At 44.2% G+C, this 26,100-nt stretch overlaps 2 protein-coding genes across 5 annotated transcripts; one reads left to right on the forward strand and one right to left on the reverse strand.

The window, feature by feature from the left end:
- The first annotated feature begins 381 nt into the window (after positions 1-381).
- On the forward strand, positions 382-21,132 carry SNX8 (sorting nexin 8). 3 transcript variants are annotated; one of them, XM_062503517.1, is made up of 11 exons: positions 382-448; positions 8,072-8,262; positions 8,708-8,825; positions 11,198-11,319; positions 11,684-11,764; positions 12,696-12,856; positions 13,266-13,398; positions 14,487-14,555; positions 15,325-15,474; positions 15,860-16,009; positions 16,726-21,132. In XM_062503517.1, the coding sequence occupies exons 1-11, from the start codon at positions 382-384 to the stop codon at positions 16,837-16,839; spliced, it is 1,356 nt and encodes a 451-aa protein (XP_062359501.1). In that variant the 3' UTR covers positions 16,840-21,132. The 3 variants fall into 3 exon arrangements, with proteins under 3 accessions (XP_062359501.1, XP_062359503.1, XP_062359502.1); XM_062503519.1 differs by having other exon boundaries at positions 382-430; XM_062503518.1 differs by lacking the exon at positions 382-448 and adding an exon at positions 1,084-1,533.
- Positions 21,133-21,732: 600 nt separating this feature from the next.
- On the reverse strand, positions 21,733-26,086 carry NUDT1 (nudix hydrolase 1). Of its 2 annotated transcripts, XM_062503671.1 has the most exons (4): positions 26,050-26,086; positions 25,320-25,476; positions 22,396-22,541; positions 21,733-22,181 (listed from the first exon to the last, which is right to left on the reverse strand). In XM_062503671.1, the coding sequence occupies exons 2-4, from the start codon at positions 25,469-25,471 to the stop codon at positions 22,009-22,011; spliced, it is 471 nt and encodes a 156-aa protein (XP_062359655.1). In that variant the 5' UTR covers positions 25,472-25,476; positions 26,050-26,086; the 3' UTR covers positions 21,733-22,008. The 2 variants fall into 2 exon arrangements, with proteins under 2 accessions (XP_062359655.1, XP_062359656.1); XM_062503672.1 differs by lacking the exon at positions 26,050-26,086 and having other exon boundaries at positions 22,492-22,541; positions 25,320-25,558.
- Positions 26,087-26,100: the final 14 nt, after the last annotated feature.

Below are 26,100 nucleotides of genomic sequence, written 5' to 3' on the forward strand. Positions count from 1 at the left end.
GTTCACGACAGCCATCCTTTTCAGATTTCAAAAAAGAGTTACACTTCGGAATAATCCGGTGTTAAGCCCATGAGCCGATCACTTCTCAGACGCTTTAAGATACTTGAGAGATGTGTTATTAATCCCGAAGCGGTTCAGAGGCGCTCGGAGCGATCCCGCCAGCAGCGGGGACGGCTCTCTGCCCCTACCGGAGCCTGCCCGAGCGGCAGCTCCGGGATTTGACACATGCCCGCGGAGCAGGGCCGGGCGGAGCCCCACGCCGCCGGTACCGCGCCCCCCGCGCCCTTCGCCCCCGGCCCGGCGGGAGGCGGCTCTGCCCGCCCCGCCCGCGCTGACAGGCGGGCGCTGCGGAGGAAGGGGAGGCGGCCGCCCCGGCCTCACATGACCGCGGCCACGATGGACGGCGAGCCGCCCGCGGGCACGGGCACGGGCACGGGCACGGCCGCAGGTACGGGGGATGCGGGTGGCGGGGCCGCGCCGGCCGCCCCTCGGTGCAGCCGCGCTCGCCGCCGGCCCGGGCAGCGGACCGGCCTCCGCGCCGGGGTCGGGTCCGCTCTCCCCGCCAAAACCTGCGGGCAGCGGCGCCGCCTTCCCCCGCTCCCCCCCCCGCCGCGGGGCAGCCGGACCTCGCTGGTCCTGGCCCGCCGGTGGCTGCCCGCGGCCGGGCCCCAGCGGTGCCGTTCGGGGGCCGCGGGGGTCCCTCCCCGCGCCGAGGTGCGGGGGGGAAACGGCGGCAGCGCTCGGGCCGCTGGGGTTACCTGCCCGGCGGGGCGGTGGGAGGTGGTCCCGGCGGCCGCAGGCGGTCGGCTCCCCGCAGCCCTCCTGCGGGGCTGGGCGCGGTGCAGAGCTTCTCCCGTGGGGAGTCCCGCGGCCGAGCGCTCCGTGCGTGCTGGACGGGCTTCATTTCGTGCCTGCTCCCCGCCCCGAGGCGGACTCGGGGCACTCCGGTCCCGCGGCGGGGCGGTGGCAGCGGCGCGGGCAGTCCCTGTGCCTCCGCTCCGAGCCGAGCCAGCGGCGCATCCAGCGCGGAGAGAGCTCCAGCTCCCGGCGCTGGAGTTTGGCTGGGTCTGGGAGGATGGAACTTGTAGCCAAATACTGCCGGCGCTTGTTACGAAATGGGAGATGGAGGGAGCTCCTGGATGAATTGAGGGAGTAACACGTTAGACTCCTTTAGCTGAACGAAACTTATAGAGGGCCTTGTAAAAGTTTTCTTTGAAGTGGCCGAAGTTTTGTACCTGCTCTGTGCATACTATTTTGTCTTTTTAAATGTATTTATTTATTGTTTTTATTTTTTTTTGCTCAGTTCGGAAAGAAAAATGAGTAGGTAAGCTTAACGCATGGAAAAAAGGTTTGGTTGATGATATTTAGGGTCCACTGTGAGTTTGCTCTTGTTAGGCCTGTGATGCTCCTGATGCAGATAATGCTTATAAATAAATTACTTTGGAATATTTCTGTCCAGGACTGATGTAACATATTGAACAGCAGCCTTTGTGGAAAAAATGTCCTACTGTACCAAAGAGAGAGCTTGCTCAGGTATGTCTGTTATGGATTTACCGTCTGCTTCAGGAGCCTTATAGAGACAAAACACTTGTCTCCAAGTAGCATATTCTTGAACTGATTGACTTCTGGTGGTGGTGCTTCTGTACCTTTCTGATCTACTCAGCCTTCTTTAGAAAACTTGATTTTCTTTGGCAAAGATTTTATGATGAACACTGTGAGAGGGTCTGTAATGATTTTGGCTAAAGGAAAATAATATTGTGAATGCAGCAAATTTTTTTTTTTTTAATTTCTAGTATCATGATACAGGTTCAGAGATCTTAGAAAGTTTCACACTCATATGTAATTTTTTTGCAGACTAGTAGCTTGTCAGTGACTATTTCGGGAGGATTGAAATATTCAGAGTAATGAGAGTCCTGATAGGTATCATTGAGACCCCCCCCACATGAAAGGACATACAAATGCTATCTTTTTGATTTAGCAGAGCTGAAAGTACTTTAATACAATTGAAGAGAAAAAAAGGATAATGTCCAACATGTAGAAGTCAATTTTGCAGGGTGGCTTTTATTGACTTTTTTTTCCCTTTTGCTTCCATGTGAGCCTGTTTTGCAATAATTGCAGGGAGCTACTCCAGGTGTGTTGGCTGTGTAGGGAGTAGGGTGTCTCTTTTTGTTCTGATGGGAAACCTTTAACTGTGGGAGGACTGTACAGGTTACTGATAGGTATAATCTGCACATGACCACTGATTTCCTCCAGTGATTTTGTCTTCAAGTTTTAGGGGTGGGTGCAGATTGAGGGTGAAAAATTTACTAGTTCTAGACATGTGGAATTGGTACAAACTGAGGAGAACTTCAGTGATTGCTTTTCTACAGGGTTTGGGATAAGAATGAGTTTGTTCTAACGAAAATGTGTGGGAAGACTGTGTGGAGGCTGTAATGTCTGGAGTGGCAATGCCATTTTTTTTAATTGCTTAAATGCTTAAGTTTTTCCCCGCCATGATCAGGAGGGTGAGAAACATGTAAGGAAGATGAGAAACAAAACAGAGATAAACTATTTCTTTCCTGGGATATTTTTGACCTCTATAAGGACAATTAGTTGTGGAAACTTGCCAGTTTTGTAGTCAGGCTAAAATGTCCTTGTGAAAGTTTCCTGGAGTAGTTGTTTGGATTATTGCTTGCTGGTTTACATTTTTGGGTGTGAATTTTTACACTCCCAACCTCTTTGTGAAAAATGATATCTTAGCAATCATCCACTGAGTACTGGGAACCAGTCCTAGTGCCCATTTGACTTTTTGTCTCTGTAATCTTAGGGCACATTCCTCGATGGATTTTTCTCTGCTAATCCTGTTATTTCTTCAAAGAAGCTGCATCTCATTTTATTGTATTTGCTACAGCTGGGGTCTGTGGCTCATGGATGACTCGTGAATGGAATGTGGCCCTTGTATTCCCAGACTTGGGAAATCAGATGAATCAGTTGATGATCTAACAGCTTAGTTAAAAGAGCAGGGCAATAGGATTAAGGTTAGTTCTTTACACACAATAAATCTGTGTGACAAGCAGGTGTTGGGTTTTTTTTCTGCTGGAGTATGGGACTGTGGTAGTTTGAGATGCAGCAAGAGGCCTACAGCTGCAGGGGACTGCAGAAATTCAGGTGCTTTTAAAATATTATTAAATTAAGTTTAAATAGTCTAATTTGTTCTTGAGTTGTGGCATAACTTCTCTGCTTGATCTTTCAGAGCACCAAATGCTGAATAACTATCTTAAACTTACTTGGAAAAAAACCCCAACCAACCACCAAAAACCCCTCTCCAAACCAAAACCAAACTACCAGTAACACAAAAAAAAAAAAAAAAAAACCAAAACAAGGGGAAATACAAAAACCTAACTAAAGAAAAAACCCAGACCAACTACTTTACAACTGTGGTGGTGGTGTTTTGCTTCTTTTTAAAGAGAAGAACAAAATGTTGCAGCCTGTTTCCAGCATCTAATTTTATGGTACTGTGTGCTATTTTATCTTGTTTTGGCATTGGGTAGCTTGTATTTATAAGGGAATGGTTGGGAAGAAGAAGGAAGGAGACTCTTAATTAGTGTGGAACTAAATATGATAACTTTCCTTGTACCCAGTAAGAAATACAGTCCTGCATTCCATGTTGAACACACAGCTGTGTAGCACTTAGCTTTGTTAGACTGATTCTTTTGCTTTTCTCCTTTTGAAATAAGAAATGCATGGTTTTAATTTTTTTAAAAACAACCCAAACAAGTTGTGTGCAGTTGTCTCCAAAAATACATATAGCCTTTAATAGGAAAGAAGTTTTTTGTGGGGTTTTTTTTTTTTTTTTTGTGGGACTTCTGTTGTTCTTTTTTTAGGGGATTTCAAATTATGTAATATTTTAAAAAATTAAGACTAAGATGGGAATGTGTTTGAATTGGTAGTTGAAATCTGCATCAGCTTTCAGGGAGGCTGATGTGGATGCTGGATCCTGGAATTGTGGAGCAATGTGTTTGTCAAAATAAGGGGGAAAGGCTTCTCATGGGAAGACAAGAAAGGAAAGGGAAATGCTGATGAATGATTCCTGCTTCAGTATTCCTGGCTCAGGGCTTGGCAGTGGAGTCCTCATTTTTTCCAGGGAGAAATCTGAGGTATCTGTCTATAAAACCAGTCAGTTTTTGTGTTCCCTTGCATTTCCTGTGGGCTGGATCCCCTCTGCTCTGCACAGCTGTGGCCTGTGATGATGGAGGAGAGAGCTGAGCTGTTTTTCCTGAAGATTTTGCTTCCTTACAGGCTCCTTTCTCTTTCTAGTAAATATGCTGCTAATATAACAAGTAATTCTTTGGCACCATCTCCTTAAGTATGTCTAAGAAATTTACCTGCTTAGCACCTGGTGTAATAAAGAATTTGTGGCATCAACCATCTGTAAAATGGAGATAAGGCCTCCAAATTTGATTGACAGAGCTTAAACAGGGAAGGGAGATCAATGTTGTGATTTACCACCTGTGCTTCCAGCCCTGGCATCTCCCTACTGTATGTGCTTACTCACATGTGAAAACTCTGTGCAGCTATCCAGGTACTTGGAATTTTGCCCTGGCTTTCATAAATGCTTGATTTTGGAAATTTGGCTGGAGGAAACTGGTAACTCCGTGGAGGGCAGATTGCTGCCCGGTTGTATCAGTGGAGTAATGAACGTTGAACACTAACTAAGGTATTAAACACATGGTATGAAGTAGAGAAATCTTCTATTGCAGTTGTTCTCTGGGTAAGTTTCTCAACTCCCTTCAGTCCAAAGGCTGACTTTTTACCAAAAAAAAAAAAAAAGTGTTAATGTAGTGTTTTCATAGCTGTTTTCTTTTGCAACCAAATAAAAACTAGGCCATCCTTTGAATGCTTCTTCAAACTTTTAGTTCTTGTCATCTTGTTGTCTTCTTGTTTGCATATGTATGTTTATATGTATTATTTTTAATTTCTATATCAACTTGTTTTCAGTTGTATCAGGCCCCTTCCTGATATTTTATTGAGAACAGATTGAGAAACTGCTGTAGCAAAAGCCTAGCTTGTAGGAAAAAGCTGATTTTTATTTTGTCTTCTTCCCAGTGTTTCAGGGGACCATTCCATACCTCATTTCTGAATCCACTTGCTGCTCTTGCAGTATAAACTTTACTAGATAATGATCTGCTGAAACCAAAGGGAATGTTTTCAAAATTAGCTGTTCTCCAGCAGAGAGTTCGTGATGGGAAGCATTAAGTGTTCTGTTACAATGCGTGTAAATTCTTTTACTGGCTGAACACAGGAGCTCATACCAATGAGTTCCCACTATTATCCACCATTCCTGGCCAGGCTGTTCCCAAATAGGCTCTTCATTAAGTAGAATGAAAAATGGGCAGAAGAATATATTGCTCTGTAGGGTTAGTGTTAATGCCATGATAAGCGTTTCTTAAAGTGGGTTAACAGCTGTTCCCAGGTCATTTTGTTGTGTTCTCAGACCAGTGTTTGTGGGTGTAGATTCACTCTGAGTAACTGTCTTGTTGATACCAGACATGCTGAGGTTATTAATTAAACAGTAATTATTCAAACTTGCTTGCATGGTTGTCTGGTTTGTGTGATTTCACACATTTAGACAAGGTTGAGACGTAAAGAAGCTACAGAATATATCAGGGAGAACCAAGAGTGTGAACTGCTGATAAAAAGAAGGCATGTCCTGTAGGTGATTTTTAGAAAGCAGATTTAGAGAATAGGTTGATAAAAACTGGGGGGGAATTACCAAGAAAAGAGCAACATGACTGAATTGTCAAAAGACTGTGGAGTCTTGCCTGGTGGGAGATCACTCTGTAGATATCTTACTGGGTAATGGGGTTCAGACCTGGAATGAACTTGAGAGTCCTCAGCATCAGTTTGGTTCTGGGACTTAAAAATGAAACAGCGAGGATTTCATGGTTCACCTTATACATGTTTTCTCCTCATTCCTATCTCCTGCCTTTGGGGTTTCAGGAGTTTACCAAACAATGCAGAGCCCCAGTTCAGGGGTGGTTTGTACTGTTGGCTGTCCAGCAGAAGGATGAGAAGCAGAGACAGTGAATCAATAGGCATGAGGTGTGTGTTAGTACAGATGGACACTGCTTGGTGAATTAGTTGGGGTGCATTTTGAGTAGCCCCTTTTAGGGGAGGCCTCTGCAGCATCAGCCAGGGGCTGAGCATCACAGAAGGTTCTGGAATTGTCTGGGCAGATGTGTGTGTGTGCATTGGAAGAGTAACAACATCTGCTGTCGTGTGTTGCCTTTCATTGGTGTGTCTTGAGCAGTTAAACCCAAGAATTACCACGGAGGACACCCAGACAACTGCTGCTCTGGATATCCAGGGTGCCTTGAGCTCTACATTATCACTTCATCCAGCAGTATCCCATGTCAACACTGAATTAGCCTGTATTATTTTACTGCAAATTTCTGGCAGGTGGCTGGAAGTTTTTAGGAGCTGCTACATAGGTGAGGTTAACAGGTGATATGTCTGTTAAAGCAGAGGTGTTAAGACTTGCTTCTCTGAGTCACATTAGTAGGAATCTGAAGCCTGATGAGGCATGTGGGATAAGGTCATTTGTCCTGGATTTGGGTTGGTTTCATTAAGCCATTTTATGGAATAAATAGCAAAGTGTCTTTTAAGAAGTCCTAAGTCTGAGGAATTAAAGATTGCTTGTTTTCCCCATTTATCAAAGCCTAGGGCACATGAAAGAGCAGGTGGGAAATTCTTATCAGGGGGAGGTCAGGGGTTTCAAGTTAAGGATATGACTTCTTATCTTCCTTGAGTTAATCTGTTACCCAGTTAACAACTTTTTGAACTATCTATCAAAGCTTAACGAAATACTTCTTGGTTCTGTAGTGTTACTGTGTGTGTTCTCAAAATTGCAGATATATTTAAGAACTTCTGCACAATGGCAAGGAAGGAAGGGATAATGAATCCTACCTGGCTTTTCTAGATACCTTTCATCAGTGGATTTGACTTGCTTTATAAAAGAGCTTGTTCACAGTATGCCTCTTACAGAGAGGAAGCAACCCACCTGCTCCAGGCTGGAGAGCAGAGCTCAGGTATGGGCTGAACAGAGTCCAGTGTCATACCCTCATTTTTCACACCATTTCCTGTCTGTGGAATGGGTAGAACAGAAAGGATGGCTTTTAAAAACAATATAAGTCACATAATAGATGTAGTTATGGGGTTGAGATAACAGGCTGCAGTCAGGCGCTTGATAAGAGAACACTCTGAGTCATCAGCTTTGCCCCTCCTTTGATGTCATTTGTCCTCTGGGGCCACATTCTTAAAACCCATCTTTTTTCACTTCTGCATCTGTCTGAGAATCAGCTTCTGTCCAGAACTTCTCAGTTATGGTCCAATTCACTTTCAAAAGCTGTTTGTTTTCTGGCTACAAGCAGTGGAAGAGAATAGGTAGGTTTAAAAGATTTTGCCACAGCTTGTTGTGATTGAGGAATTGTCAGCTAGGTAGCCCTTATTAGGAACCTTTTCCCTCTGCTTTGGAACTTAAGTATGTTGATATAGTAAATTATTGTAATTCACACTCACTGTAGCACACTGTCATAGAGTTTAATAAAATGATGTCAAATTAAATGTCTCCTTCCTTTGTAATGATGTGTAAAATTAATGGATTAAATTTCTGCAGTACAGTAAAACAACACATTTTGCTTTCCTTCAATGAGTTGTTCTAGGCAGGATCCAAAATCGCTGAGCAAGGGTTTTGTTCATTTTGGCAGATCCTGATGTGGTGGGAGCTGGACAGACAGGAAATGCAGGCCTCTTAGCTGATTCACAGAACAAATTTGGCCTGTGATTCTTTGCTTCGTGGAGATGTGTCTCTGACTCGATATAATTGGTGGTGCTCCTGGGTGTTGTGAGCAGGGAGGTACTGGAGATGTGAACGTGTGTAAAGCAGCATAACCTCCCAGGGGAGTGGCCTGGCTGTGCTTCTGCTTGTGTTGCACCACTCTGGGAACACCAAGCAAAGGAACAGAATATTTTAAGACGACTTATTTTACTATATCTTATCAGGTCTACTGTTTTTTCCCTTTTTGTCTTACAGATTTGGCAAAGCCTCCAGTAAATGAACCAAGGGAGCCGGAACAGTTTCTAATGCAGACGCCCCAGGGAAATCCACTGCTGCTCTCCCACACCCTACAAGAGCTATTGAGCAAGGATAGTGTGCAGGTGGAGCTTATACCTGAGAAGAAGGGCCTTTTTCTGAAACATGTGGAATATGAGGTTTCCAGCAAGGTAATGTGAACAAGCTTTGGGCTTGGTGAGAATGTATCCTTCCAAGAATGTCCGTGCAGTTTCTGCTGGCAAAGTCCTGAGTGGTTTGGATGTGCTGGGTGATGCTGGTTTTAAGTTGACCAGTTGTATGGGCTGAGTTTTAATCCAGTAGCACTGGGCCTCTGCAGCATGAAACATCTAACTGAGTTGTGAAGGATGGGCTGCAAATTCACTTGCTTGAAACCTGAACTCTGTAAAGAAGCAGGTGCACGACAATGGAAACGGAACAGTTTTGTAACAAATCAGCCTAGGTAGCTGGATGTTTCCAGCTGTTTTGAGCTAGTGAAGAAATTGTACTGGCAGTGAAAAAAAAAAAAAAAAAAAAAACAAAACCAAAAAAACCCGACCCAGTTGTGGAGGTGCTGCTGTCTGAGCTGTGCATTGATTTCTCCCCCATGAACTGCAGCGATTCAAGTGCTCCGTGTACAGACGATACAATGACTTCGTGGTGTTCCACGAGATGCTGCTGCAGAAGTTCCCGTATCGCATGGTGCCAGCACTGCCCCCAAAGAGGATGCTGGGAGGTAAACTGCTTCTTCATTTTGGACTGGAGGGGTTTTGCTTCATGATGCAAGCACAGTCAGGGTGGTACTGTTGAAAAGATAGGTTTAAAAGATTGAAACTCTTGGCTTCTGCTTGCCTCAGACAACAACTTGGAGGTTATAATACACAATTTGGAGGTGTGAATTATTGCCATGCTAGAAATTCCTGTAGGTGAGATATGAACGCACAATTTCAGTGTGGTTTCTTCCCATAGAATTTCAGTATCTAATGATTTTTCTTAACAAGATTTTAGGTATAATTCTACAGAAGAGTGTGGCAGAGTTACAGGTATTACTTCTTAGAAAAGCAGATTGTGATGATCATTGTTTAGTGGTAAACTTGGCTGTGTTAGTTTAACAGCTGGGTTCAGTGATCTTAAAAGTTCTTTTTTGACATAACTGGAATCAGTGTCATTTCATTCAAGTATACTTCAGTAGTTAGACTAGAAACCAATAAATATCCCAAGACAGAAAGCATATCAAAGCTCCTTCAGGAACAATTTTTTCATTAATCTCAAATATTTACACTGGTTTTAAGCATTTATTATTTCAAAAGTTGTATAACTGTATAAAATCCTGTCTTGTTTAATACTTTATCTGTGAAAGAACAAGGTTTTCAGTGTCTTCTCTCCTGCCCATGGTGCTGAGCTCATTGTGTTTCAACAAATAATTGATTGCAATTGAGGAGTGCATGTAGTGCTCCAGTAAAGCAGAATTAGTAAACAGTGAGCAGAGCAGGGTGTATAGTGAACAGGAGCAAAGCAAAATCACAGACCTGAAAAGCTTCAATGGTCACATATATTCTTATTATGGGATGTGAATTGTGAAGATGTTTTTGGAGGGGTTGTGAAACCCATGTGTGAATTGAACCTGATTCTGAGATCTCAGCCAGAATTTCCACTTCATGCAACACCTGTGAGCAGAGACCTTCTCTGATTAATCTCAGTGGACAGAGGATGCTTGACAGAAGCCCCAAGTATCTATCACTTGTCAAGGGCTGTTATTTCCTTGCATTGCTGGTGTGTTGATACTTCCCTGCATTCACTGGTGCATTTCTTCCCACACATATCATAACTCGAGGAAAAAAAATGGATAGGATTAGTTCCCAAACTGCTAGGAGAAGAGTTCTTATACACTGCAAAGCTGTGATGAGGCAGGGACTGCTGATTGCCTTTAGTCCAGTGACTGCATATAGAAGAGCTGTGGAAGTGGGCTTAATGGAAACTGCAAACAGGAAAAAGGAAAGGGAACTGGTAGTTCTTGTTCCTGAGTAGATTAATGGACTGGCAGATGGTGTTGCAGGACACAGGATTTGATGGATTAGTATAGATGTGTGACTCTTGGAGCTCCTAAGTCCCAGAGTCAGATGGACAAAGCTCTGTGCTTTGTTCTTGTGTGCCCCTCTGCTGACTGACACAGATCCCAGTGTGGGGTCTGCTCCTCTCCATCTCTCAGATGGAGATGGATGACCTGCTCTGCTCCTTTGGAGGACAGCAACCATCTGAGGCAGATCCTGTGGGAAATGTGTACAAAACTTCAGAAATGCCTGTGTAGGTTAAGTGTGAGCAAAGCAAAACCGAGATCTGCAACCCCAGTGGCAGAAAAATGAATTGGTGGGCAGTGCTGTACTGAGGATCACCTGTGAAAGTCCTCACTGCCAGCAAACTGCCAACCAAAAACTGAGGCAAAAGTGTAAAAATCCTTCATGATATGGGAGTACTGTCATGAATAAGAGTATTCCTTTAATTTCTTTCTATGCTGCTTTCTTTTCCTTTAGACTTTGGGTTTAATTTTTGTGGTTCCTGGAAAACTCCAGGAACTTAGATTTACTCCTTTACTGTAGTTATTATTAGAGTGCTCCTCCTGCTGAAATAGGAAGATTTTCAGAATTTTTTTAGTTTGACAAGTAAGGACTCTGGATGGATGTACTGCAGATTGCTGTGCAAATCTTCCAAAATACTTTTTGACATCTTGCATGAAAAGGATGGATGATGATCCCGGGAGTCCCAAGCAGGCTGGAATATCCTCTGTGGAATTGATTCAGAGGAAGAAGCATCTCTCTAGGCCCATGGTTTGCAAGTGGAGGTTTCAGGCCTTAGGCTTGGTTGTTTTACCTTGCTCCCTGACCTACCTTGTGGATATAATGTGTAGATATGTATGCTGGATTTTGGTAAGAGGTAAAGAATGCTTGATGGAATATTTGTTCAGGTGGTCAGCCTGAAAGGTCTGGTTTTGGGAGCTTACAGTCTATGGATAATCATTCTTTCGTTTTTGTTGCAGTGCTTGCTTTCTTCTTTTTTCTTTGAGATGTAATGTGAGGGACATTAATTGTAATTTCATGTTTCTTCCTGCAGCTGATCGTGAGTTCATAGAATCGAGGAGGAGAGCCCTGAAGCGATTTATAAACCTGGTGGCTCGACATCCCCCTTTCTCAGAAGATGTGCTCTTGAAACTCTTTCTGTCCTTCAGTGGCTCAGTGAGTGTTAGCAATAGTCCTGAGCTTGCATGTCTTGCTGTAACTGCCGTGCTGGGCACAGCATTCAGAATTGCTGTTAAGCTACATGGGTTTGCTCCCTGGGATGAAGAGAATTTTCTCTCAGTAGGTGTTTCCACAGTGGAAAGTGGAAGGTCATTTCACTCAATGCCAGGAGTGTGGTATTTTGAAAATTATAACTGTTCTTAGGGGAACAGAGTTTATGTTTTCCTTAAATTAAACCTAACCTGGTAAAGCTGTATCTGCTGAGTTGTGCCTTGCTGCTGCAATATATCTGAGACCTGCATGAACTGTCTGTGTTTTTTCATAGTTCTTTCCTGCTCAATTGATTCTGTATTTTCTCCAGGATGTACAGAATAAGCTAAGGGAGTTGGTCCAGGGAGTGGGAGATGAATTTGTGACTTGCAGATTAGCTACCCAGGCCAAGGTATGTATATGAATTTTTTGCAACATGTTATTCTGGTTTATATGGCTTTGTTCTCCAGGTGCTTCAGCTATGGCATTTATGCAGTGATGGAGACCTTAGGAAGGAGACAGTTGTTTCTAGGGTTTGAAGGACTTGTCACTTGATTGAAAAGATCAAATAAACTTTTGACTCTTCAGGGCCTGATATTTCTAGCTAAATTCTGGTTCACAAATATTATATAGATTAAACAATGAATCCTGCTCAGAACGTATTTCTCTGTAATTACTTGTACTTGCATAACAAACAAATGCACAAATTGCACAATTTAAAAGTTAATGTCTAGATTGATGTCTTTCCATTGTGCTCATGCCCTCATTCTGTCTGTTGTCCTCTTCCTGTGGGAGAGCAATTTGGACTATTACGGAAAAGTTAGTTATAAGTTCTCCATAGATCTGTTTATCCCAGTGATTAAGTACACATCCACTGTGTTCATTGAGCAATTTCAAAGCAAGTTGTTGTGCAGGTTCCTGCAATGCTTGCATGAGGTTTTGCAACTAGAGCTTTATTCAGGCTTTTACCAGTGATAAACTGGTCAAAAAAAAAAAAAAAGCTGAACTTTCAGTTCGTGCTCAACTTTACTGGGCTGGGAATTACCAGTAGGATCAGATCAGAACTTGTGAGCTTGAAAACTCACAAACCCTCTTTTAAATTCTTAGTAGATTGGCATATTTTGCCAGCTCTGTCTACACTGGGTATTTGAACCTCTTTCTGGCTCTGAAAATTAGGGCTATTTATGTGACATGTGACTTGGACACCTGAATGGGAAACTGATCTGTGCAGGGTTGTTAGAGCACAGTGGGAGAGAGTGAGCACAGGAGGGAAGCCTGTCCTTCCTTGCAGACTGTGGTGTGCTTCTGATTTATCCACCAGTAATCCCACTGTATTCCTTCAGGACTTCCTCCCAGCTGACATTCAGGCCCAGTTTGCTGCCAGCAGGGAGCTGATCAGAAATATTTATAACAGCTTTTATAAGCTCCGGGACCGTGCGGAGAGGATTGCTTCCCGAGCCATCGATAACGCCTCCGACCTCCTCATTTTTGGGAAGGAGCTAAGGTACTTTTGGAGGAACAGGGTTTGCTGATGTGAACATTTCTACTGCTGGCTTAGAACTCAAAACTGTTGTAAAGTGTACCTGCAAATGGTCTGGTAAAAATGGGTGTTTCAGTGCATGCTGTAGGACATAATCAATTTTCCTTCAATAAAAGAAGGAAATGCATGCTTTCCACTAAGGCTGTATTCCCTAAAGTGTGAGGAAAGAAAACAGAAATACCTTCAAATTCAGGTACTAGTGTTATTGTCTCACTTCCCAGTATCTACACAGTTAACTCTGCATTTGTGATGGGACAGTAGTAGCTGAGCACTGTGAGCTATATAGACAGACTTGGAACTGTTCTCTGCAGATAACTTCATCTACTCAGTGGAATTTGTCTCCTAGATGTGACCATTGCTTATCTCCTTCCAGTGCTTTGGGCTCAGACACTACCCCACTTCCTTCCTGGGCTGCTTTGAATAACAACACATGGGGGACTCTGAAACAAGCCTTGAAGGGTCTGTCTGTTGAATTTGCACTTCTGGCAGATAAGGCTGTGCAGCAGGTGAGTCCTATACTTTTTTTTTTTTTTTTTTTTTTTTGGTAGCATGAATGAGGTACACTGCTGCCCTGAATTTAATCTTGAATCATGAGCTCTGTAGACATAAGCCCTTCAAGAGTTAAGAGGGAGATTGTAGTCCAAACTTACATCCTCTACTAACAGCCTGCTTGTTCAAGCTTGTGTGAAATACCTGGACTGTGTTTAAATGGGCAGAAAATGTAACAGGCAAGGTAGAGGAAGGAAAAACCTGCTTTCTTTCTTAATTTTAAATGGTTACTGCACACATTAAGTTCACTACTAGGGTGAGCTGTCCAAAAGTTCTGTGGTCCATTTTATTAATCTGCTACAGAGAACCTGGAATAACTTGCTTCTGAATCAAATTTTCACATTCATGTATTTAAACATTACATGAGAATCATTCATACAGAAGCACCACATTCTGGTCTGAGTGTGCAAGATGGTAATGAATGTCAGAATGATGTGAGAACATGACAGTCTGGGAAGGAAAAGTAATAGTTTTGTCTTCAGTGCTCTTCATCTCATTGTGTTAAAACACTCAGCGTGCTTTTGTAGATCAGTCAGGCCAGGTCTCTTTCTCTGGAGTTTACACTCCAGAGAGCTCTATTGATACAGGAAGAAAAGACTATTTTGTAAAATAAAAACACTGGTAGTGAAATTTGTCTTGGTGTCTCATCTCTGCCTTCTGATGCATGAGCTATTACAGGGAACGTGCGGGTATTCAGAGTTTTAATGGATTAGTTATCTTGTAGGAAGGGAAGATGAAAGATTGGAGGAATCTGCAAGAGCAAGGAATTCCAGGCAGAGTGTGCTGAAAGGACTGACACACAGGCCTGTGAAACCAACTCCTTTTGTTCTAAAGATCAGTCAGTTGGAAAAGCTGTTCCTGCCTCAGTCAGGTCTTTGTTCTGCACACTGAAGACTAAACACTCCAGTGCCATCAGAGAGATTTTTGATGCAGTTGTATAAGCGCTGATGTGCCCTGGAGAGAGCAGTGAGAGCCTGCATGGTGTGGGGAGTGAAGGGCTGTGATGCCAGGCTTACATAAAATGTACTTTTCCCTTGTTTTCTAGGGTAAACAGGAAGAGAATGATGTGGTGGAGAAGTTGAACCTTTTCCTGGATTTACTCCAGTCCTATAAAGTGAGCTCTGCTGTTCTGCCAGCAAGAAAGTTGTTTAGAGCAAGCTTGTGCTCTTTAGAGGGTGTAATGCCAACTGGATGGAAAAGTGTCTTTGAGGCCAGTTCGGAGGCAAACTGGGTATCTGGCAGAGGGAGGGGAGTGGCTGTTGGCCATAAGGAGCTCTGTAGCCTTCCTGGTCAGCTCATCTGATGATGAGAACTTGCCAAAGAGCAAACTGCAAGAAATTTAAAAATATGACTGGTTAAACTGTGTGAATATAGATCAGCTAACTTCTTGTTTTTAGATTTGGCTGCTTTTGAGTCAAAGCAGTGAACAAGATGGCTACCGATTTGCTCATGGAGACATGAGTTCAGTTATGAGTGAAGAGATTTTGTTAATAATAATCTTCTGGTCAGCTGTATGTAGCAGCCTCTCCTGACATTCCCAGGCCACGGCTGAATTTGAAGGACTTGAGCCAGCACTTCAATTAATTGTCAGCAATTAATACTGAGAAGGTCAGAAAAGACAAGAGTCCTGATAAGATCCAAAATGATGGCAGAAGTGATGCTCCAGGTTGCCTCTTAAGCTCACTGGTCTGGGCTCAAGCAGTTTTGTTCCTTAAATTCTTAGCTAATGGCATTTTTTGACCCTCTTGAAAACAAAGGAGCAAAAATCTGCAGCGTAGAAATGACACAAAGTGTGACCACGTGTGTGTTCCTGATGTACTTGGCTGTGTGTTTGCTGACTCTTGGCTCCCACTGTGGACCTGCTGTTTTCTTTTCCCATAAAGGACCTGTGTGAAAGGCATGAGAAGGGGGTATTGCACAAGCACCAGCGAGCATTGCACAAGTACAGCATGATGAAGAAGCAGATGATGAGTGCCACTGTGCAGAACAAAGAGCCAGAATCGGTGGAGCAACTGGAGTCTCGGATTGTGGAGGTAGGGCAGGCACCTGGGAGAGCAAAGGGTGGGACTGTAATGGTGCTGCTCTGTAACTCGGTCACGTTTGCAGAAAGGTTTTGGGCTGAAAGGGTGGCCTGTACTTTGGGAAATCTGTGCTACCCTTGTGCCACGTGGAAAGTGTGTTAGTTTTCCTCAACACTTGTTACTGGCTCTCTGGCAGCACGTCATTTGCAGGAGCTGTGGGAAGCAGCAGTCTGCATGATGGGAAAGGGCAATTCCTGGTGTAACAAATGGGTCCAGGAACTGCCTTTTTTAGGTTTTTGGTATGGCTTTGAATTGCTGGTATGGGGAGGAATGCTGTTTTCTCCTGTTTCTCATTTTTCCTGCTCTCTTCCTGGTCACTGAGTTCCTCTTCTTTCAGCAAGAAAATGCGATCATAACCATGGAGCTGCGGAATTACTTCTCCCTGTATTGCCTGCATCAGGAGACACAGCTCATCCACATCTACCTGCCTCTCACATCTCACATTTTGGGGGCCTTTGTCAACTCCCAGATTCAGGGTCACAAAGAGGTGAGTTCTAGACTGTGTCCTTTTTCCCAAAATATGAATGAGAATTTGAATGGGTTTGTTTTCACCCACTGGCCTTCATCCTCTAATCAGCTGTGCAGCTGGGCTCTCTCCTAATGTAGGACGTTATCTGAGGTTTTTCCAGTTTGGGGTGAGGATCAAGGTTGGCCTCTAACCCCTCTAAAAGACCATATCTTCTTGCAGCAAGATTTCTTCTTTTTTTCCTTCTCTCATCTGTAGCTGGCCCTACCCTATGAGTAGTTGAAAATGAATGATGTGTGTTTGCTAGATGAATCTGGTTTTTTTTTTTTTGAGCTATACAGAAATTGTATGACAAGAAAACTTTCCAGGCTTTTATCTAAAACTTAGAAGCTACATTTTGTTAAACCTGAAATATGGCCTTTAAAATTCCCCATATACAGATTTCTTGCTTTGGTTATATTAGAAAAGTCTTTTTTCCTTTGGCTCCCTTCCATCCCTTCAGTGAAGGAATTTGAAGAAGGGAAATGTCCCTTCCATGCAGGCTCAGGAAAATGTTCATGTAGATGCACACAGCACTGGTCTAACATGAACAGTCTGGGTCCACTGAACTTGCTGCAAATACTTCAGCAAATTTGTGTTGTGCTTCTGAATGCCTGAGACTGCTGCTAAAATTCCATGTGGTGGGATTGTTACATGCTCTGTGGTCATGTCTGCTTTCTCTCTTTCTCCACTCACAGATGAGCAAAGTTTGGAATGAATTGAAGCCGAAGTTGAGCTGCCTTTTCGTGGGATCCAGCAGTATGCCAACTCCACCACTGTCACCTCCAGAGGGAAACTTCTTTTCCAATTAATGTTCCCAGCATCCCACATGGAGCAAGAAGGGCAATCAACGAAGGGGTGGGACCTCTACCTCCAATGAATCCTCCAAACAGCTTTTTTTATTTTTTTTATTTTATTTTTTTTTAATATTGCTGCTTTAAGCTGCTCTCTGATTTAGACAGACTGGATGTGGGGCAGAACATATGGATATAGAGACAATTTTGTAATTTTGCAATGCCCTGGGGCAGAGCTGATGTTCATTGTCCTGCAGACACCCCTCATGGGGTCAGGATATGGCCTGGCACAGCAAATGCTGCAATGTTGTTCCTGAGGCCTCTGCATCTTGTACTAAGTCCTCCAATCATGTTTATCTGCAGCTGTGCTGACACATCTCTGCAGTCTCTGAAGTGCTGAGATGAACAGGATAGCTGAAGCACTTGCTTGTAGTGGAGATAAATTGCTTTTTATGCCTTGGAGGGCCTGTGTTAGGGACATGTGTGCATAAGGAAAGCTAAAAGCCATCCCCTATTCCATTGTAGGTGTCTGGATTTGATTTCTTACTGTTAGACCTTAGCACAAAATGAATGAAGTGGTTGGATTTTCTAACCCAGCTGGGCAGGGGTCAGTGCTGCTGTGTGACAGGGATTTTCCTGATGGTGCTGGATGGACTGTATTGTCAGTGTTTGCCTTCATGGTTGCAGGGCAGCCTGGAGACATGCTCGTGTTTTTCAGTTTGGGGCCAAAGACAGCTGGGTTCAGGAACTCGGAGCTCTCTGAGTTTGCCTGGCATAAATGGGAAAATAATTGACTAAAACACTCCTTAATTGTAAACCATTTGTATTACAGGAGCAGAACAGCTACAAGGTAGCTTGTTTATTTCTTGTGGAGGTCCTGACCTCCATCTGCTGAGTAGCCCTTCAGATATGTTGGAGAGCTGCTCACCCGAAGGCTGATGTTTTCTTTGGTGTAATATCAGAAGTATCCTGTTGCACCAGCAGGCTGGAACACAGTGCTGATTAAGTTCATTAGCCAAAATTCAGTATTACCAGGACGTTACTGTCATTATTCCTGGCTGTGGGTAGCATTATGTAGTGTGTTTGCAAAGGAGAGTAGACAATTAAGCAAAAGTTCTCATCTTTAAAAACACCACAGCCCATGGTAATGGGGTTTTCAAAACGGTTTGTGGTTGTGATAAAGGGACTAAACATTCTCCACTTTGCATCTTCAGTGGCTTTCCCTCGGGATCCAAAGCAGGAGAAATGTGCATGTTATGTTACCTCAGGGGAAATGGTGCACATCCTCCAGAGAAACTGATAATCAAACTGCAAACGTCTGCAGCAAAACTGTGTGAACAGGACTCCCTGAACCTGACTTCTCTGGGGCCAAAATAACTTGCAAAGGGGAATTTGTCACTTGGCTTCTTAGCATTTTCCTCAAATGGGTAAAAAAGGAAGCACATTAAAAAGGATGAGTGCTTGCTGTTAAATTGGGACCATTACAGTATTTTCCCACTGGGGAACTTCCCCATTACCAGGAAGTATATTTAAATCCTCCAGTTACAAAAGTTTTTTTGTTTTATTTTTTTTTTAATTTAGAAATTTCAGTGCAACATGAAATTCTTCCTAGCCCAGGTGGAAATTCTGGATTAGTTTCCTCAGCTAGGAGCAAGATAACTTATTTGTCTGGTTTCAGGAGACTGAATAACCATTGCTCACATTCCTCAAAATGCAGTAAATACACTGCTGTGGGTGAATTCCTTGAGTGCTGGGCCTTAAGTAGTGTGTAAGCCAAGTTGCACAGAATGCATTAAGAGCTTTTTCCAACAATTCAAATGTTAATTCACTTTCCTCCTGCACGTGGGCCTTGTCCAGTGAGACAGATGAACTGCAAATGGCTGTGACAGATTTGTTTCTCTCTTGGAGATTTCCTAAGTGATGCAGAAGAAATTCTGCTGACAAGCTGGAGCAAACTGTCAGGGGAAGGAAATGTTTCTACAGTCCAGTTACAGAGGGGATATCATCTCAGGCATGGCACAGCAGGTTTTTGTGCTTGACCTTGTCTTGATCAGGAAGATAGTTTGTGGTTCAAGTATGGAAAGTGTATTACCAGACTTTTCTGTGCTCTTCACTCCTGGCATTATCAGTAGATGCTGGCTGGTTATGGCTGGCTCAGCACCCATCCTCCCTCATTTATCTTTGCCTGATGTGGTGAACAGTGATATTGAGAAAATACTTTTGTGGCAAGGTCTGTTAATTTATGATGAGTCTCGTATGTTACTTGTTTGACTGGGAAGTGTTCTGTAGGAGTGCTTGCAAAGCACTAGCCTGAATGGAACTTTGCAGTTCTCACTTTTGGAGAAAAAAAATTACCATTTTGAACTTGATTTAAAATGAAAAAACAACCCCCCAAAAAGCAAAGATCAAAGTGACATTAGGGCTTTAGACTAACTCCTCTTTCCTGTTCACCTTTAAGCACAAATTGTACAGTCCTAATGCAGAGATTTTTAACAATGAGAGAGACACACCACAGGACCTATAAAGAAACTGAAATTATGTTGTTTTGAGAAACACCCCATTCCTCCATTGTCAGCCCTTGTGTCTTTGAGGAGAGTTTTGGGGGTGGGCTTTTCTTGTTTTGGTTTTACTCTGTTCACCAGGTATTTGAGAACTGAGGCCCAGTATTCTCAAAGCTGATCCAGCTGCTGGCACTTTCAGAGTTCATTTCATACTGGACTGTCAAGCTTCTGTCTTATTCCTAAACACATGCAGACACTATTTCATACAACCCTTAGTTTGCAAACCTTTCTTCTGGGAGACTGGTCAGTGTGCAAGTAGCACTGTTTATTTACCTCAGTGTGTGAGGGATTTCCTTACTGTCTTTGTTGTGTTTAGTTTATGTGTCTGTCAGACTTGGAGGGCAGCATTCCTTACTCCATGGGGAAGCAGCAGGGACGCCAAGGATCCATCAAGCTGACTTCATCTGTCTGTCTGCCCTAGCCAATGTGGGAAAAACAGTTGTAGTTACCTCCATGCTCTTGCCTTCTGCAGGTAAACACTAACCAAGCCAGACTAATTGAGGAGTGTGTGCTGCCTATCTGAGATCTGATGTTACTGTAAGATGCAATGCCAAGGTGTTGATGTGCTTTTGTGAATGGAGACTTCCCTGTGTGTGCTTGAGGTCAGGGGACTTTCATGAGCTCAAAGGAGTGATGGTAAAAAAGCTTTCAGTGTCTGTCATGAGCAGTCCTGGAGGTACCAAAGTAGTCAACACCTGAGACCCTGAAAGGCTGCCTGAAAACCGTTCTCTGAAAAGGGCTCTATGTTTTGTCACTCCTGAGGGCTTTTCCACTTCCAGTTGTGAAGTGGGAATATACAGGCTTTCTGTCAGTATGATGTTGAAAGGCTCAAAACTCTATTTACAATACCTTAAATTTTTGATCCTTTTTTTCCCTCTCCTTTCATCTTCCTGGCAAGTTGCTCCTCCTAAGTCATAACATGTTCAGTGGTGCCTTGCTACATTCCAGTGCTTTTAATTCTCCTTTAACCATGCAAGGGTGTAATTCCTTGAATTTGTAACAGCTAATTTACACTTCACTTTGTGCTGTTCACTAAAAGACAAAGATACCAGTTGGGGACAGAACTTATTTAAACCATGTCAGTCTCAAGGCAGCAGGAGCAGTAACATCACAGCTCTTTGACATGAGCTAAAAATCAGGGCTGGGGAAAGCACCTTCCTGAGAAGACTCACCTGGCTGCACACAGGGATAACTGAGGAGTGCAAGCCTGAGCCATGCTTGTTCTTTTCCTGCCCAAACTCTTGGAGGAACAGAAAGTAATTATGTGATTGTCACATGCTGTCTCTCACTCGGCAATTTCCAGTTTCCAACAGGAAATAAACCAAGGTATTTAACAGGTATTGGCTGCCAGTCATTCCCTTTCCTACAAAGCAGTAAAGGTCCTGCACTCTGTAAAAGCTGCCCATCCTTAGAGGGAGTGCTAATTCTATTTACCCCCAGCCATTCTAACAAGTCTGTTAGAGCAGCCAGGAGCCCTCACTGCCAGGTCAGAAGCAGGGGTGGGTATCAAAGCCTCTCTAAGTAAGTGTGCAGCACAAAAGGACAAGTAAGGTTTTAAGGTGTTAATTCATCCTCCTAAGTCTGAGCTGTGGCTTGCTGAGCAGCTGAAGAAAGGGTGTCTTTGAGTGGTATAATTTTTTCCAAACTACTGGAAAGAGACAACAAACATAGTTCAGAGGGTGTGAATTTTACCTGCCTGGAATATCCTGTATCTTTGCTTTGCTCAAATAGCCTTATGTATGAAGCACTTTATCCAAATGCAGGAATTAAAGAACTATTACTACAGCTGCTAGACTGGAAATGTTTACAGATCCTACATTACATTCCAAGATTCTGTCTGTGTTACATGTCTGTAAAAGTGTTTGGAAAAAAAAAAAAGGCAAAAACACCCCCACCACCTTGTGGCAGAAGTGACATCTGTGATGTGTTATTTCTGGCACAGTTGGATTAAACTTGCTGCCCACCATGCTGGGCTGGGCTGACATCAGTGCTGCAGAGTCACCTGCTCCTGCCCTAGCACAAAGCCTGCAGCCCTAGGGGCTGGCATTCTGCATCAGGAACTTGCTGGAAGTTGAATTTGTTCAGCATATTTTTACCTGAAATGCTCAAATAGTTTGATTTCACAGCAGGAGCTGCAACAATGGAAGCTGGGCTGAGACAGGACTGTACATCGACCTCTGGTTTGTGTTCTCCTAATTCCCATAACCTCACCCTGCCTTCAGCTGGAGGATCCTGAAGGAATCTCTGGTTTGAACTTTTCTAAAGGCTTTCACATCACCACTATGACAGAAAAACACATGCTTTTACTAAAGAAGTATTTTTAATAATAATAAAAAATCTACCCATGAGGGAAGAGCTTAAGCCACTAAAACAGGTTAACAGTTATGTTTTTAATAGCTGTGATCACATAACCACTGAAGTCTACCACAGCCAGGGACTTTACAGCATAGAAAATCTTGTTACTTTTATTTCTGCTCTAAGAAACCCCCTTATTTTCCTTACTTTGCAGTGACCTGGAAAATAACTCTTGTTTTTTGGAGAGCTGAGCAAGGAGACCTCTCATTAGTTGTACTCAGGATGCTGTAGCCCAATGTGGGCAGTAGCACATGGGCTGAATGCTTCTTTCTTAAACTTCCTCCACTTCTTTCAGGCTGTGCTCCAGGATGGTGTCTTGTCCCTGGAACTTAAAATAGCCACGAAACAACTTTCTCTGAAGCACCAGGGGAAACCAATAGCTGTCATCTGGCCACATGCGATGGAAGGGCACTTCATCCAGCTGAAACCACTGGGGCCGCATTTCTGGTGGCAGGAAAAAAAGAACTTCTTGCATGGGACTTTCTCATGGGTTTTTGCTGCCTACACTGTGAATATTGGTCAACAAACAGCTTCCCTCTACAGTTTAGCTGCCCTCCTTCTGGGAGGCATTTTAGCATGAATACTTCTCCATTTCATAAGGGCAATACTGTCTCAGAAGAGCATGCACATCCTTCCATTTCCCACCCCAGCCACATACCCTCACTTTCTGTTGGCTCTCCATGAAAGTGATCTGCCCGGAAAATGTGAACATCCATGAGTTCAGAGTTGCCTACAAATTCAAAAGTGATCTGACCCATCTTCTGCAAGGTATCCACAGTCAGTCCACTCTCCTCCAGAAGCTCCCTGCACAAGAAAAAGACTTCTTACAAGAAAGTGAGCCTTGGGAGGGCAGAAATGCAGTCATTAGCTTTACTCACACATTCAAAACCCTTCCAGAGAACCAAAGGTGAAAGCTCTTAGAGTACAGCAGAGCAGGGTTCTAACCTGCACCAAGCCACGAGGTTACAACACTGCAGTGGAGCCAGGCTCCTGAGCCTGGCAGGAAAAGTCTTGTGTTGGAAGGGGAAGATTCAGGAAAATGGATCATTTAAAATAACTTAGTCCTTGCAATATGCAGCTAGTCTCTGAGGTAAGAGAGAAGTGGGTATGTGAAGTCCTGTGGCTGTAGCTGAGCATGGCTTCAGAAGATACACTTCATTTAGATGGGAAAAAGGCTTTGCCAACTTCAAGCTAAAATCTTTCAGGATTACGGAGAAGCAGGTCATGAACACCAGAAACAACATCTATACCTGCTACACAATCAGCTGCTTCTGAGGCAAACTGAAGCTTCAATTACACAATTCATAACACCATTTGCACACAGAAGGTTGGGAATTCAGATTCCCATTCAAATGCAGTGTAAAAAACACAAAGCAATTGTGCAAACTTTGCCTTTCTGCTCCTTGGAAACACATTGAGCATAACGAGAGGCTACAAAGCAAGACTTTTAAGAGCACTTAGAGAGCTGTGCCAGTTCTTTTCCACACCCCACCATGCACAGCTACTTGAAGCACATTCAATTATTTTCTCTCTTTATGCTCTGTGCTCACAAGTTTTATTATTTTACCTCCCTCTAACAGAAGCAGCATAGCTTTCTTATAGTTAGTAAGGGTTTTTCTAATGTACAAAAATAAGGCATACTCTGAAACTGTGTATCTTTAGTTATAGTTAATAATTAATGTAGTTGCCTATTTGGCAGTAACAACAACTTTAAAATGTAATGGAAGTAATTTTAAGGCTCCAGCTTTCTTTGGCATTGATTTAATGGATCATGTCTTTCAGAATTATACTTCAACTTAATGTCTTGGCTAATTTTAGTTTATCTTCTGAGAAGCTATCTATGTCTAAAATAGAGGCAGTTTTCCAGCAATGTCTCTAAAAGCCTCCTTTTACAGGCACTGATAATTGAACAACAAAGCACAACATTGCTAAGTTCTCCAGGCAATTTATCCATCAGCTGCTTGGCTCTGTATCAAGTGGAAACGTTACAGGTGACAAACTAGAGATAACTCATTCACTAAATGCTCCCCTTACAAGATGTGCCAATGAGGAGCTGCCCAGGTGCTCATGGGAATATGCTGTACCCAGCAGAGGATGTAAATCTTACTGGTACTTTACTTACTGGAACTTTTGTTCATGTTTTGGCTTAATATTTAACTACCTGTGCTGAGAGGACACTTCACACCTTCTGCCTCTGCCAATCCAGCTGAGACAGAGCAAGTGGAACCACAGCCTCAGACCTCAGCTCCCAGTGCAGAATGGAAGTGGTACAAGGGAAGTTTGATTTGGACTGTGTGATGCTTCCTGCAGCAGCGCTGTGCCCCAAGGCAGCACTGCACCAGCAGTGCTCCAGCCAGCAAGGTGGTCCAGCTGCTCCTGGCTCTGGGGACAACTTCCTGCCCAGCTGACCTCAGCAGGAACTGTTCGTGTCATTCTGGAGTAAATGCAGGCAAAGGGATGGAGCAGCAGGTGCTGGCTGTGCTGTGCCACATTGCATTTGAATTGAGGAAAATTTTAGCACTTGTTCTGGTGTCAAACTCAGGGCCAGCACAGGTAAACACATCAAAGAAATCAAATGCTACATTAAACCATTACATTTACCCCACAGCTGGTGGCAAGTACATTTAGCAAACGTTAAGTGACAAAACTCATGTCCCTCCCTCCACTCAGAGATGATAAATGACAGGAAAAGCCATGATGAAGTGTCAGGTACGTGAAGGCCACGTGCTGCTGGGAGCACATCTGCACAGAGACCCTTCTGTCCCCTGGGCCCAGCTCACCACAGAGCCCGGGCCTGTACCAGGTGTACCAGCTCACCACAGAGCTGTACTGGCACAGCTGAGGAGGCTGTTGAGGGCAGAAGCTGTTGGGAACCAGCAGAGCACCCCATGATTGATCTTCCTGCAGGTGCAAGGGCAGCTTTGGGCATGTATCAGAAACTGAGGAGATGGCAAAACGTAGCTTTTTGTATCTACAACATTCATGTAAAGAACTAAATACCTAGTTTTTAGAGAGCTTAGCAATTAAGCCGTGATCTGCTACTTCATTTTAATGACCAGATAGATGGAAAGAGCTACAAGAAATCAGTACTAAAGGGTTCAAAAATTACTGTGCCTTTTTACTGATGAAATTCAATTCCGCAAGTCAGCATTAGCACTTAAGAATGTCACCATAAAATCAAATAATAAGCTGTTTAGCTAATTATTTAAATTAAATTAGCTGTAATTCTGCTATGTAGCCAAAATTAAACCTTGCACCTCCCTAAAGAGTGCAAGAACCTCCACGCACCATTCAGACTCTTTCTCAGTTTATATCAGAGATGGGAGGGAGGATACAGGAAGTTCCAGTCCCTCACAGTCTGTGTAACAGTTTAAAATTTACAGATGACAAAGGGGGAGCAATCCTGTTTCTCTGCACACGTGGACGCTCCCTCATCACCTGTGGAGCAGGTGTTTATAGAGGTGGATCATGACTGCACTGGTAACACGAGGGTGTCGCTGACCCGATGAGGCACCTGCCGATGGTCCAACACCTCCACCTGTGCCCCCATACGTGTCCCCGTGGCGCCGGCCCAGCCCTCACCTGCGGGCAGCCTCCTCGATGCTCTCCCCGGGCTGCACCTTGCCCCCGAAGCCGTTCCACAGCCCGGCGCCGAACCCGCGCTTCTTCATGCCCAGCAGGACGCGGGACGGCTGCACCACCAGGACGAGGGTGAAGAGTCTGGACGTGGGCATGGCTCCTGGGTGAGGGACAAGGCGGGCACGCCGTGCCAAGGGGAGCCAGGGGGAGCACGGAGCCCCTCACCCCCCAAACACCCAGCACCCTTCCCCAGTGCCCGGTCCCTAAACCCCGGTACCTCTCCCATACCTGCTTCTCTAACGCTCCCACTGCCCCTTGCTCTCCTGCCACCTCAGCACCACCTGCCCGAAGTTTGAGCCTCCCTTCCCAAATCCTTGTTTCCTCAAAACCCCCTCCCCGAATCCTGACCACCCTTAACACCCTCTCCCAGAGTCCCTGAGTCCCAGCACCGTTCCCCAAATCTTTGTTCCCCTCCGCAAATCCCTGACCCCCCAGATTCTCCCACTACCCTCAACACCCCTTCCCCGACTCCTTGAGCCCTCAGAAACCCCTCCCCAAATCTCCAATCCGCCCTCCCTAAATCCTAGTTCCTCCTAAACTCCCCCCCCTGAATCCCTTATCACCCTCGACATCCCCTCCCCGAACCCTTGACTCTCAGCGCCCCTTCCCCAAATCGCTGATCCCCCATCCCAGTCCCGGATCCCCCTGCACTCCCAGTCCCGTCCCCGCGCACCTCGGCCCCGCTGTCGCAGCTCTCCCGCCCTCCTCGGTGTCACCCTCAGCC

This window comes from Cinclus cinclus, chromosome 16 (assembly GCF_963662255.1).
Source record: "Cinclus cinclus chromosome 16, bCinCin1.1, whole genome shotgun sequence".
Lineage (NCBI taxonomy): Eukaryota > Metazoa > Chordata > Aves > Passeriformes > Cinclidae > Cinclus > Cinclus cinclus.

Excerpts from the sequence above, each read along its gene's own strand:
- NUDT1 (XM_062503671.1), bottom strand. The coding sequence starts at position 25,471 with ATGCCCACGTCCAGACTCTTCACCCTCGTCCTGGTGGTGCAGCCGTCC. Across the intron at positions 22,542-25,319 it reads ATCGAGGAGGCTGCCCGCAG|GGAGCTTCTGGAGGAGAGTG; the intron begins GTGAGGGCTGGG and ends TTTCTTGTGCAG. Across the intron at positions 22,182-22,395 it reads AGAGCCAACAGAAAGTGAGG|AAATGCGGCCCCAGTGGTTT; the intron begins GTATGTGGCTGG and ends TCCTGCCACCAG.
- SNX8 (XM_062503517.1), top strand. The coding sequence starts at position 382 with ATGACCGCGGCCACGATGGACGGCGAGCCGCCCGCGGGCACGGGCACG. Across the intron at positions 14,556-15,324 it reads ATTTACTCCAGTCCTATAAA|GACCTGTGTGAAAGGCATGA; the intron begins GTGAGCTCTGCT and ends TTTCCCATAAAG. Across the intron at positions 16,010-16,725 it reads AGATTCAGGGTCACAAAGAG|ATGAGCAAAGTTTGGAATGA; the intron begins GTGAGTTCTAGA and ends CTCCACTCACAG.